General features: G+C 43.2%; 1 protein-coding gene across 1 annotated transcript in view; it reads left to right on the top strand.

The window, feature by feature from the left end:
- Positions 1-14,367, top strand: part of cpped1 (calcineurin-like phosphoesterase domain containing 1) — a 54,036-nt gene extending 39,669 nt beyond the window's left edge. The window contains exon 6 of the mRNA XM_034217151.1: positions 14,121-14,367. Within this exon, the coding sequence (XP_034073042.1) occupies positions 14,121-14,347 (227 nt within the window). The 3' untranslated portion in view covers positions 14,348-14,367. The remainder of the gene's footprint in view (positions 1-14,120) is intronic.
- Positions 14,368-14,844: the final 477 nt, after the last annotated feature.

The following is a 14,844-nucleotide window of genomic DNA, read 5'->3' as shown; positions in this document are numbered from 1 at the left end:
ATCCACTCTGTCCATGCAAATTATCAACAGCCACCATTTCATGATGAATTATTTCCCAGACCTGCACTTTAATGACAAACCGCCCCTCAGTGCGAGCGTGCACGACGCGTGTTCCCCCTCCCACGGATGTGCAGATGACAGCTTTGTTCAGAACTGTATTAAGAGTTTGTGTCAAAGAGAGAGATGGAGGAAAGGTCGGGAGGGAAATGGCTTCTCCTGGAGGAAATCACTGGGAGGGGGAGGACGTTAGCTCGCAATTAGCAAATCAAATCTTATAGCCCGCAAAATCAGTGACCAAGAGATGAAAGACAGATGATGGAGAGCAGGAAAGAAAGTATGGTGGATTCATGATGGAGTTAAGAAGTCAGATGTTTTCAGCTATTACCATTTAAATAGTCAAACAGCATATTAAGTGAAAAATGCTCAAATTGTTGCAGCATATGGAAATCACACATTTTTCACCACTGCCCTTTCATTTCTGTGCATTTTCCTGCAACTCCGACCAGAATTCAATTTAATTCCATGTCGTTTCCCTCCGTAAGCGTTCAGTTTATTGCAAGATGGAAACTTAGCTCACAATTAGCAAGTCCAACTTTAAAACTTGCAAAAGGAGTGGTCATGAAATGTGAATAAAATGTGGTTGAGTTTGAAGGAAGGAGCACAAACATCAGTTGTCTCTTCACTTTCTATATGTCTTTATTTTGCACCATCACCGTTTAAATGTTTAAACAATCCAGCAATTTAGGGGGAAAGGCTCATTGCTGCAGCATATGTAAATCACAATATAAAGCAAAGACATTAGCATATTTTTCACCACTGCCCTTTCATGTCTGTGCATTTTTCTGCCACAATGACCAGAATTCAATTGGTCTCTGGGTCATTTTCCTCCTCTAGCATTCAGTTTAGCTGCAATTAGCACATCCAATCTCAACCTGCATAATCAGTGACCAGCCGATGAAAGGGAGATGATGAGGGGCAGGAAGAGATATTGAAGAAAGGAGAAAAGTGTTTCAGCATATTTGCATCCAGCCTTTAGCTGAAATGGCTCAAATTGCTGTAGCATATGGAAAACAAACTTTAAATCAAATTCATCACCATTGTAGAGGAGGACTTCCCTCTCCATTCTGTGCATTTTCTCTGCAACTCCGTCCAGAATTCAATTTGACTCTGGGGGTGTTAATGTCAATGTCGAGGAAGGCTGCTCCAGAGCCACTATTTCAAGCATACTACGTCATCGAGTGCCGCCGAAGGACTGTTCCAATGCCGAAGGACTGTTCCAATGCCGAAGGACTGTTCCAATGCCGAAGGACTGTTTCAATGTCTACTTGGAATTCTACCGAGGCCGGTGTACTTCGTAGCGGGACATTTCGAGTGTGTAGACTCCGCGGTCTTAAAATCCCCACAATGCTTTGCGCACGGACCAATTTCCAAATCTTTGGCGGAAATCGCGCTCCATTTAAGGCGGGGCCTCGCATATGACGCACACCTGTTCCACCATTCTTTGTTTTCCGAGGGAAGGATTCTGAAGCAAGTGACTCGGATGTGCTACCAAGCAAGCGTCCTCGACATTGAGAAACACCCTGGGTCATTTAGCTCTGTTAGCATTCAGTTTAGCGGCAAGATGTCAACGTATCTTGCAATAAGCAAATCCAAAATTAAAACCTGTTAAATGTGAAACAGAGATGATGAAAAGCAGGAAAAGAAAGTAGGGGAGATTGAAGGAAGACAAACATTGTACTTTTCCTTTATGTTGTGCTATGGTAATGGCTTTCCTCCAATAGCATTCAGTTTAGCATCAACGTGGAAACTTAGCTCACAATTAGAACATCCAACCTCATACCGTGCAATACATCGCGGATACAATCGGCCGAGATGGGTTTTCTCCGCAGGGTGGCTGGCGTCTCCCTTAGGGATAAGGTGAGAAGTTCAGTCATCCGGGAGGGACTCGGAGTTGAACCGCTCCTCCTCCGCGTCCAAAGGAGCCAGTTGAGGTGGTTCGGGCACCTAGTAAGGATGGGAGGAGACCGAGGGGTAGACCTAGGACCAGGTGGAGGGATTATATCTCTTCGCTGGCCTGGGAGCGCCTTGGGATCCCCCAGTCAGAGCTGGTTGATGTGGCCGGGGAAAGGTTTGAGGCTCTCTGCTGGAACTGCTACCTCCGCGACCCGACCACGGATAAGCGGGAGAAGATGGATGGATGGATATCGTGCAAAAATTGTGACAGAAAGAGGAAATGGAGAACAGGAAAGGAGAGTAGAGGAGATTGAAGGAAGGAGCACACTCATTGGTTGTTACTTTATTAACTTTAGCTGTATCAACGATCGCTATTACCATTTAAACTGCAAAGGTGTTTCAGAATATCCAAACACACCCAGCAATTTGGGTGGAAATGCTTCAAATTGCTGAGGCATATGGAAATCACAATCTAAAGCCAACACATCATCACTTTGCAGACGACTCTCCTTTCTGTGCATTTTCCTGCATCTCCCACCAGAATTCAATTTGACTCCGGGTAATATTCCTCCGTTAGCATTCAATATGTTTTCATCACTCTGACTGCTTACTCTGGGTGTTTTCTGAGCGCTCCACCTCCCCCTCTCCTTCTCCCTCCCTCCATCCCACACCTCCCCACCTCTGTCTGTCAAAGCAAAGGCCAGTCTCTAGATAGGAATCTCTATCACAAAGAAAAGCACAAAGGAACCAACACTGTTTCAAGGCTGTCAGGTAAATGGGATTCCCGCAGAGACACGAAAGGGAATTATCGCAGCGGAGAGTGCATGTTTTTTCGCGAGGGCACCCACTCGGCAAGAAAAAGGGAATGGGAAGAAGGTAGCAAAGCGTGGCAAAGAGACAATAATGGGTGGAAATTGGAATAAACAATACTCTGCTGAATACGATTCTGCTATGTAACACTCTGTGAGCACACACTGTGCCTCCCGTCTGCCTATAGCTCACACATGGTTATATGATCCATGCTCTTTGTGGCTCAATGGGTTTAGTGTGGTTTTGTCAGAAGAACAACAAGGATTTTATTCTTCATGTAGCTCAATGTTTAGCGCCATGGAACTAATGCATCCACACTTTGCCTCCTACGCTTTTTGTGCTGAAAGAAACTTTGGGAAATAATACACTTATTTTATTTTCCATACAAGAAATGCAGAGTTAAAGGTGGGGTAGGCAATTTTGGAGAAACCAGCTCGAATTTCGCTAGAATTTGAAAATACACAGCCAGAAGAAATCTGCCCCTTCCTCACAGAGCCCCTCCTCCAACGCACACGAACGCACACATGACCAATGAGGGCACGAGATAAGTTTGTGCACAGATGGAAGGCTGACAGGCAGGTAGGCCATCCAGTTACTTTAGCCGGGCCGGCTCAGATGATTGGTTGTGCTTTTTACAGAGCCACGGCTTCCACAGATGAAATTTTTTTTTATGGATTTTGTGTCAAAGCATTTAAGATATTCATTGCTATCGGGATGTTAAGAGCGTTGGAATATAACAACAAGTGTATCTCAAGCCGGTTTCTCAAACCTACCTACCCCACCAGGGCCGTCACGTTGTGTCTTGAATTTTGAATTGAGCCGTCCCTTATAGATACTATCTCTTTACGTATTAGTGATGGGAATTCCGGCTCTTCTTAGTGACTAGTCAGTAGTCACTAAGAAGAGCCGGCTCCTTAACGGGTCTTCATGTTACCACAGTTTACCACGGAGCCTCAGTTTTGCCGCTGCGAGGCTCCGGCGCTCACAGTTCACGCGCGTGCTCCACTAGCAACCCCCCGCCAAGGCTCGCCGGCAGTACACTTCCCGTCACAGGAACGCGCTTTGCTGGCGGCGAAAATAATCCCACCTCCTTTGCCCCTCCAACAGAGGGATGTCCTTGTCCTTTTTCCTTTTCGTCATTTCAAGCGATAAAAACTCGATCTTCTCTCGAAGACGCCCTCGGCTCGAGTTCAGGGCGTTCCGAGCTGAATAAGAGCGTCAAATGACGGCAAGACGCCCCCCTGGCGGAAACGCTGCTCTCAAGTTGTCAACCCTGTAGTGAATTACAGCATAGAGTATTTACAGAAGGCATCACCAAATGGCAGACTTTAATGAATCAATTAGAATATATCTTCAATTAGCTTTTTCTATTTCTTCTCCTTACGTCAGCTTTCTCAATTATGAATGTGACTAAAACCAAGGGAGAGAAACTCCTTCTGGAGGGAACACAGGGATGTAAGCCTCTGCAGACCATTTACATGCACTAAAACCTATATAACACACTATAGGAAAGGGACAACCCCAAAAAGCATAATAGGGCCTCTTTAACACAAATTCAAAACTAATGCCAGAAAGAAAAATACATTCTCAAAGCTCTGATTGCTTTAGTTTTTAAAAATTGCACTTTTTAAATACATTTAATTCAGAATATTCTGTATTTGTTTTACTTAGAACCTTACGTCCATTATCCTAGGACCTTTTTTATTCATAATAAAGAAAGCTCTTTGTTCAGGTTCAGGTTTTTTTATTTGTACACGTAAGTAAATCCATCGTGACACATGTTTCAAACACGTTGTTTTCCATTCTAGTATACACAAGTTCTTTTTTGAGTTCCTGTTACATAAACATCCCAAACACAAGATGTGTTTCCCGACGGGTAACCCCCGACACATGTTCCTGCTCTTTTCTCCAAGAGTTAAAATCAAAACAAACGTTGTTACATTTCTTTGAGTAAATAGAAGCTTAAAGGCCGTACCAGATATCTCCTCAATAAAACCTGAGTGTGTGTGACCTGCGTTCAACCCAAGGCAGGAAGAAAAGATACCAGTGTGTGTTCACCATCACCGTGTTGTTCTAAATCAGGGGTTTCAAACTCAAGGCCCGGGGGCCAAATCCGGCCCGTGACTTCATTTTATGTGGTCCCACAAGAGCTTGCAAAGAATATATATATGTTTATTATACGGTTACATGCCGATTTACAGAGGCACGTTGCCCCTACATGGAGCACAATGCATCGCAAATTTGACTTTTTTTCTTCAAAGCTTGTGCTGACCAGCTTTCAGGGGTCCTGACCAGGATATTCAACCTGTCCCTGTCACAAGCTTGCATTCCATCCTGTCTGAAAACTGCTACCATCATTCCTGTCCCCAAAAAGACACCAGTCAGAGAGCTCAACGACTACAGGCCCATAGCCCTAACATCGGCGGTGATGAAATGTTTCGAAAGACTGATAGCCGACTACATCAAAGCCAGCCTCCCACCCTCCCTCGACCCTCATCAGTTCGCTTATAGAGCCAACAGATCCACGGATGATGCCATCGCCACGGTCCTTCACACAGCTGTGAGCCACCTAGAAGGCCCAGGCAACTATATAAGGATGCTGTTTGTCGATTTTAGCTCAGCTTTTAACACCATCATACCTGACATACTAGTGGTAAAACTGTCAAGCCTAGGTTTCCCCTCCTTCTTATGCGCCTGGATTAATAATTTCCTTACAGACCGTCCTCAGACAGTGAAAATAGGCCCTTATTGCTCCTCCACCCGCAACCTCAGCACTGGCTGCGTGCTGAGCCCTCTACTCTACACTCTCTACACACACGACTGCTCTCCCATTCACCCCTCCAACTCCATTATCAAATTTGCAGATGACACCACTGTAGTCAGCCAAATATATAAGGGAGACGACGAGTCGGCATACAGAGACGAGATCCTGAAGCTGTCTGTGTGATATCTGAACACAAGCAAAACAAAAGAAATCATCATAGACTTCAGAAAGCACCGTTCAGAACCCGCCCCCCTTCACCTCAATGGAGAGAGAGTGGAGAGGGTCTCCACCTTTAAGTTCCTGGGGGTTCACATCTCGGAGAGCCTCAGCTGGACAGCACACACCACTGCAGCAGTTAAGAAGGCCCAGCAGCGACTACACTTCCTGAGGGTGCTTCGGAGAAACCGACTGAACAAGAAGCTGCTGGTGTCCTTCTACTGGGCGACCATCGAGAGCGTGCTGTCATACTCCATCTCGGGGTGCTATGCAGGATGCTCAGCTGCGGACAAGAAAGCCCTGCAGAGAGTGATCAGGATGGCAGAGAAAACCATCAGCTGCCCCCTGCCCTCTCTGGAACACATCTCCACCTCCCGCTGCCTCAGCAGAGCTAACTAAATAATAAAGGACAGCTCTCACCCAGGTCACAGACTGTTCTCTCTCCTGCCTTCTGGGAGGAGAGACAGGAGCTTCAAGTCACGGACAAACAGACTCAAAAACAGTTTCTACCCCTGGGCCGTCAGGCTGCTCAACCACCACACATAATGCAATAACTGTAACCATTCTCACATACACACACTTTTAAATGCACTTTATATACTATTTTTTATATCAATATGTTTAAGTTTATTAGTATGTTGTCTGTCCTATTGCCGTGTTTTTTAGTGTTATGTATTTGTTTGTATGTTTTGCACACCGGGACAGAGTTGCACTCTGAATCTCGTTATACTCTGTGTATAATGACAATAAAAGGCTTTAACTTTAACTTTAAATGTCACTTGTTTTTTTCAAAATGTCACTTTTTTTTTTGTATTGTGACTTTTTTTCCAGAATTTGGCTTTTCTTTTTAAATCATTTTGTGACATTCTCACTGAAGAGACTTGCAATTATTTGCCCCAGACTTCTGCTTTCAGTCGTAGTTAATCATGAAGTTATTATTACCTTATCCGATAATAATCCAATGCAGAGGCAATAATATAATACAATACATTATTTTATATATATTGAATATTTATATATGTATTTTTTAGTGCTGTCAAAATTATCGCGTTAACGGCGGTAATTAATTTTTTGAATTAATTGCGTTTATATTTAACGCATTTAACGCATGTGCAGAATGGCCCGCCCCATACGTGCCACCAGTGGCAGCGCCAGGGTATGGCTGGGGTAGGCTACACCCATACCAAGAAATGGCTTAGCCCCACCATGAAAAATGATGTCAAAGTAAGCAAAATAAAGTCTGCCAACTCGCGCGGAGTAAATTGCACAGACAGCAGTTAGTAAGATTGATTTCAGTAGCCACGGTTTTGAAAACTTTTGTCATGTAGTGATCGTCTTCGCAATAGAACATCTTTGATAATGTCTTCTGGCCAATCAGAATCAAGATAACGGCAGGAAGTCCCGACGGAGAATACTTTTGCTGTAGTACAGGGGTGCACATAACTGGTACGCAGGTTATGTGCGTAATCTGAAATGCGTACCGTCACTTGTCACAAAGCGCATTTGCGTACCGACGTACTTGTGAAGCTTTTCCAGAAGGCGGTTAGATCACCGGACGACAGAGTCGGTCTCCGTGTGCACAGACAGGGCTGCTGTTAACGTCGGTCTGTACAACGGAATTGTGCCAAAACTACGCCAACCGGCTACGGAGGGAGACTCCCCCCCCTTCACTGGAGAACTGCGCTAAAACAGCTGATCACACTCTGTGGTCAGGAAGTACTCCACTAGCGCCCACCCCCCCCCCCCCCCCCCCCCTCTGTCGACTTTCCTGAAGTACTCCCCCGTTGATAGAAATCAACACGTAATGAATTAAGACCCCACGGTTTGATGATTGATAGGTGTGTGGGTTGTCTTTCATTTTGACACACAGAACAATGTTATAATAAACATAGATACTGTGTTAAATGGATATATCCGCCTTCTTTCATTTATCTTTCCATTCCCACAACAATATACATAAATAAATGGCATATTTTGGACATAGTTCGAATGGTGATTAATCATGATTAATTAATGTTTAAGCTGTGATTAATCTGATTAAAAATTGTAATCGTTTGACAGCCCTAGTATTTTTATATAGTCTTAAAGTTACAACCGGCCCTTTGAGTGCAACCATAATGCTGATGTGGCCCGCGATGAAATTGAGTTTGACACCCCAGAAAATCTCTGCGAGGGTATTTTGGAAATATTTTCTTGCTTTTTATTTTGTGTATTTTCAAAGTTCCTCGCAGGCAATCTCAGCCTCTCACTTTGAAAGAGTGCTTTCCACAAATCTATTTTCTGGCAGAGATCATCTTCAGACTGCATTTCAACAGGGCATCTGTTTCGACTTCTTTATTCTAGTGTTTTTATTTCAATTGTTTATCTTTTATTCATACCGCAAATCTTTTGGAGATTGAAAATGCTTTGCTGTCTCAAGCAGACCATCTTCTCTCAGGGAGTGTTTTGTTTCCTCTCAGACGAGCCCAGGTGGAGTGGGTTGACTTCTAAAGCCGGCATAATGACGGCGCTCTGAAAGGGACGTGCTCGGATGGATTCAGGTCAGGGTGTTATCTCCGCGCCTTTTGTTCAATTGTTTCTATGAAATCGGTTTCGCTCCGTAAGAGCCGGAGGAACAAGGCGGCGGAGGGAGCCAATTCATTTCCACAAACATACAAATTGTTTATTGGTTCAGTCCACTTCAGTCGGCAGCGATACTCACGGCCTTAAAGGGAAACCTGTAGTGTGTCGTGACGACTTGAGAGAGGTCCCACTCTGCCTGAGAAACATGACAGGTTAGCCAAGCGCAACGCCCCAAAGACCTTTGTAGATCACACGAGGAAACCATTGAATCTGCTTTTCTTGTATTTCATTAGTGAGAAACGAGGTGTCCGTCAGCTGAGACGCATTTTGCTTTATATATTGTTGTAGTAAATATTTATGACTTAATATGCTAGATGGATTGTGGATTGATAATTATGATTTCTAAACCGTTTGCAGCCTTTTATTAAAGGAATAGTTTTGTTCTCATTTTGCTCGCATTTGAGTTTTTGTTGACAGTCAATGTCGGTGAGCTAAAAAATAAACTGTAGCTAGCTAGATTAGCTTAGCATTAACACAGGGCAACAGGGAAGCTAGCCTAGCTCAGTCCAAGAGGAAAACAATCCTACTACATATATCATGTTCACTAATCAACTCTCTGTGTCCTGTTGTGTTCGTTTAGGGATAGAGTGACACCAATTTTCATGCTACAATCTTTTTGGCTAAGATTTTGATAATACACCTGTATGTCCAAACACTGCTTAGTAAAGCCGTCAAAAACATCAGATCCAGTCATTTTGACCAGGTATCGACTTATCCCTAGTATGAATCTCGTTTTAATAAATGCTCATCTCAGAAATGAAGGTGTCTAAATGTTTGAACTATCCCTTTAATATCCAACAGTACCTTCTGTAGTAGTTCGACAAAGTCCTGCACAGTCGGGCCTTAATGAGTCATTTCATGTTTAAAACAATTACCAACGAATACACAGCTTCATTGATGCGTCACATACGTGTGTGTGTGTGTGTGTGTGTGTGTGTGTGTGTGTGTGTGTGTGTGTGTGTGTGTGTGTGTGTGTGTGTGTGTGTGTGTGTGTGTGTACAATCAGAGACATGGGGGGGGAACATGTATACATATGAACACTTACACACTCCCACACACTCTATTCTGCGGCATGATTAATCGTTGCTTCTTGGGGAGTTTTAGACGAGGTTCAGAAAAAAAAAGCTTCAAAAATACTTTTTTTTCCCCGCCGGTTGATTCGTCATTATTATTATTTCAGGATTAATTCCTGCCGATCTGTTCTTTACTATTGCTATCTTCCTCCCACTTCCTCATCTCTCTGAGGTGAAGAAAGGGTCACAGCCCTCATGTGGGAACAATCCAACGTTTCTACAATCAGCATCTCAATCTGAGTCATCGGGTTATCCCATCAAACATCCTCCTCTGCTTCACACGGCTGTTTGTCTTTATTCACAGGGTTTGGGTAATTGAAGATGAGATGTTTGAATCCTCGTAGGACAGATAAAAAGCATTTGTAGTCTAGCTTTGTTTCCAAACAGGTGAGCGACTATAAAAGACTAGAGAATAAAGAAATTAGGATTTAAAACACATTTTTAAAAGTGGACAGATGGCGAGAAGTCTTCCACAGGATTAACCTGAATAATAAACCTGTGTGAACTCACGCAGCGTCAGAAAATAAAACCCTTTCTCTTTTCCTCCGTACCCACATATTTTAAAAACGGGGGTACAACGAGCGGATACAGATTTGCTGCTGATCTGACGTCAAATCGGCGGCGGACCCACAGAAAGTTGCCATCAGAAACAATGCTCGTCTTTGTTTACATTAGCAAGCCTCGCTAACACTCAGAGCTAACCTGTACTGGAGAGCACGTGTTTTTAAAAAGCAGGAAATTAAAAAAAAGAACTAACCTTGTGATAAACCCGCAAGAGAAAAAGCATTTGAGCTCCATACTGTTTCAGAAATAATCCTTGATGTGGTTTAGAACAGGATGGCGTTTTATCACAGCAGAATTTAACTTTATCTCCGGTAGAATTCTGATCAGGCATTAGCTCCGCCTCCTCTTTTTTTTTAAGCTAAGGACCCAAAATCCGCGTTTCTCTAACAGGGCTGCAAAAGAGTTGTTTGAGCAGAATGAGGCATGGCTACAACGGGTGATCGGTTTGGTATCTTAAGCAAAACACTTCACAGACATGTTTTGAATAGGTATGGCCCTACAATATATGTTTCCAATATAGCATAATAGGTCCACTTTAAGTTATGTAGTAGTTTTGACTTCATTCAAGAGCTCCTTTACATAAACACATGATAATAAGTACGTAAAGAACATCTCCTGCATTCCAACATCACCCTGAATTAACCATGTCCTACATCTCACAAATACAATCAATAAACTGACAGCATTTCATGTCATTTTGAAATACTAATTTATGTTCCTTAATAACATTTGAGAAGAATCAAAGAATATATAAGGAGTCGACTGTTATCTAGACCAGTGGTTCCATGTTTATGTGCTGGATTATTGAATGACTTTGTGTATGGTTTGACTTAACTATTTTTGATTATTATTTGTCAGGCTTGTTTCTGACTGGCACCCCACTCATTAAAAATAAGGTCTAACCCGTTACAAGACATAGCAATATGATCTTTGAGATAGGGTGCTTTTATAAAACCACCTGATCGCAGCGACTGTATGATCCGGCAGTGGCATTGAGCAAGGCACCAGACATCCCCCTCCCCCCCCACTCCCATTGCTCCCCAGGCTCTGTACACTAGCTGCCCACTGCTCCTAGTACTAGACTCCTGGTACTAGGATGGGTTAACAGCAGAGAACAAATGCCACTGTGTGTGCTGTGTGCTCTCTTAAAGCAGAGGGTTTCATCCCTCCCAATTCTATTCTATTCTATGAAAGCTTATTTTTCAGAAAGTTGGCCAGCTAAAACTCTACTGGTTTTATTTGAGTAACGGGGATGTGTTTGCTCCACCTTTCCAGACGCACCTGAATGAGTTCATGCTTTGGCCTGGAGGCATTTCATCTAGAAATATCATCAAGGACACACGTGTTCAGCCATGTGTGACCAGACAGCGTTGGGCCAGTTATTCAGCCACCTGCTGCTGAGGCAAGGTTACATGAAGGGCCATTATTCCTGCTCGCACATATGCACAAAACACACTCTGGAAGAAGTGGTGATATAGCTGCAGGCCCACCCACCCATCACGAGGGGTCCTGATTGTGAATTAATTTATCCCAGACGTACACACGTACCGGCCAAAACCATCAATTCCCATCTTTGGCAGATTCATTATTTAATGGTCCGACCGCTGTCCTCGCATAGCTCTGAATATTAATATATATTTAGGTCACATTTGTATTCTGGCGCTGTTGGATTATGCAGGCCGGAGAACTTGATGATTCAGTGCAATTTCACGGTGTCGACATCCAAAGTAGTATCCGGGCGGGGGGTTTCAGAGGGGATCTTCCTCTTCTTTGTTGTGCAGATTTCTGGGACAGACCGATGTCTCTCTCGTGCTCAGACTGAAATTCCTCCTCTTTCGTTTCTTTCTTTCGGCTGGATGTCTCTCTCTGGAGTCGAGCAGCCAGACTTTCCTCCGTGGAAACGCTCGCCGTTAGAAAACACAGCAGATCACAGCAGTACACTCATTCTGAATGGACATTTGAACATGCAAGCACACACAGGTAGTTTCTCCAGCTGTGAAGAGTAACTAAGTACAAGTACTGTACTTCAGTACAAATCTGAGGTACATTAATTGAGCACTAAGCTGTTTTTTACTTTTACTCTTCTACAAATGTGGCACTTTTTTTATTCTACGGTTTTCAGGTTAATATTTGTACTTGAACCAGGAAAGGGAAAACCCCACAAAGCATTATAGGGCCTCTTTAATATAATTCTGCGAAGATTGTTTTAAGCTTTTTTCATGCTATTTAGAATTTTAAATGTGTTCTTTATAATCTCCTGACTTGACACTTTATGCTTGACATCCAAAGTATATTCAATAGAGAAAAGGACATAAGGTAGGGAGGAAAAAGGAAAGGAAAGATGACCTTGAAAGGAAACAGATGAGAGTAAGACAGAATAACGCTAAGTAAGTAAAGAACGTCCTCTGGAGATTTCCACTTGTAGCATATTTTCAAACCTGGCGAACTTTCATTAACGATGTTGAATTTATTTTCAATTACCCAGATTATATCATTAATGTAACGGTGAGGGTTTGGCTCCAGGCTGTTTCACTACAGTGGAAATGGTGCTCTCTGAAAAGCCTTACGTTGAATAGAGAGAAGAAGTTGCTGAGAGTGAAGGTGGCACTTTACTGGGAGAGTTTCCGGAGAACCAAGTCTTTGGCAAGTTGGTGTAATTTCGGTCCAATTTGCACTCGAACGAGGGGAAAACAACATGTTTGTGTTTGGAGTCAGGAACATATTTAGTCTTGAATTTTAGTTTGGGTAAGATTGAAATTAACTTTAAAGTTGTTTGTTTTCATAAGGAAAGTATTTTCTTTGTTTTAATACAATCAGTGCTCACATGTTTTACATTAAGAGGCCCTATGATGCTCTTTAGGGTATCCCTTTGCTGTATTGTTTTCTTTTGCTTTTAATGCATGTAAATGGTCTGCAGAGGCTAAAATCCCTGTGTTCCCTCCAGAGGGAGTTTATCTCCCATGATTCTACATGACTATATAACATCACAAAGCTTCTAACTGGAACATACTGTTGATATACGATAGGATACGATAACACTTTAATGGTCAGATCAAGTCTGAAATGTGACTTGCATCCCAGCAGCTCCATGTGTGATATCAACAGACAAATATCAAGACACAATACATGAAAAACAAACATTTAACATAACAGCACAATCACTGAGAGAAAGAGCCTTCAGCGTGCATTTGATCTGGGATCAGCTCTGTATTTACTGTGAGGATTGACTGGAACACAAAGGATGCTTCTGTCTGACCTTATTGGATCGAGGGACCCTGTATCTCCGATTCGATGGTTGCAGTTCATATAGGGGTCGGACGTGAGTGACCTGGCTCTCTAGAGAAAATAATGCCTATCCCTCGTCACATCCCAGTCACAGATCAGACCAGTAAAAAAACGATTGTAAATGTGTGTTTCAAGCCATAGCTAGTGGGTTACTCATTTAGTTTCCAAAAAGAGGTATACCTTTTTCTGTAGCCAATAGTTGGCTCCATTGGCATGTGAGGTATCAGCAGAAAAGGGTCACATGGAACCTGGGATTATTTAACGTCTGGGGGGACAGAAGATGTAACATGAGGTCAGTGGGAGGTCAACTACGTAGTACGCCGTTTTGAGCAGCATATAAGCTCTGAGATTCTCTTACACTGAAGGGACATATAGACTGCTTTGATGAAAGGTAATGTGCCTCTTATAATGCTGCACAGCCATATAATATGTGGCCATAAGACTGTTAAACACCTGAACCTTTGAAACGACATCCACAAACATTAATCTGGCTGCAATTTAGAAATCATTTATCTAATCTAATCTTATTGCACTATTCCACTATTGTACTATTTTTCTTTTTGTATTTACTTGCACTATTTTTTCAGTGTTATTGTGTTGCACTGTTGGAAGAGCCTGTGACCTAAGATTTTCATCGTCATAACTACACTGTAGCTATGTACGCATGGCCAATACAAGCCTTGAACTTGAACCTTGAACTTGAACCTTCAGCCATCTCTGTGTCTGTGTTTTATTGATTCCTCTTTGTCTTATTCTTTAATGTGAGTGCTACATCGGATCTACGACATTTACTTTCTATGTTCCCCCATTGATTGCTTGTGTTCCTCCCCCAGGGGTGAAGGCGGTGTTTTCGGGTCATTACCACCGTAACGCGGGGGGTCTGCACGACGGGCTGGACATGGTGGTGAGCTCAGCGATCGGCTGCCAGCTGGGAGACGACGCACACGGCCTGCGGGTGGTGCTGGTGACCGACGAGGCCATCGTGCACCGCTACGTCAGCCTGGAGCAGCTGAGCATGGGGGGGGCGGACCGAGACCTCCAGGAGCTGCTGCAGGGATGAAGGAGGAGGAGGAGGAGGAGGAAGAGGAAGAGGAGGAGGAGGAGGAGGAGGAGGAGGAGGAGGAGGAGGAGGAGGAGGAGGAGGAGGAGGAGGAGGAGGAGGAGGAGGAGGAGGATTTCTTCTGCTGTTTTGAGCCCCCTGCACTCGAGGCACACAAGAAGATTTTGACATGTTTTATTTTGAGTCCTTTCCATAATGTTTTCTGACAGATAATAATGAAAATCAATTTAAATCTGGAGATATGGAAAGGAATCCCCAACAATCACCAGTTAGTCTTTCTAAACTCTTAACTGCCATTTGTTTACCCAAAGTACCGATTAATAATTGTTATGGACATACATTGACTGTTGCATACAAACACATGGAAAGATAAGGTTAAACAATTACAAAAATGTCCATTTTAAAACCAACAATTATTCAATAGGTGCTTTCACACCGCAGTACTTTTCCCACAAAGGTTAATCAGGACTTAGTTCATGAGAACTCTTTAGTTCTCA

This window comes from Gymnodraco acuticeps, unplaced genomic scaffold (assembly GCF_902827175.1).
Source record: "Gymnodraco acuticeps unplaced genomic scaffold, fGymAcu1.1, whole genome shotgun sequence".
Classification (NCBI taxonomy): Eukaryota; Metazoa; Chordata; class Actinopteri; order Perciformes; family Bathydraconidae; genus Gymnodraco; species Gymnodraco acuticeps.
Note: the sequence above shows the minus strand (reverse complement) of the source record. Positions and strands in the feature narration are given on the sequence as shown.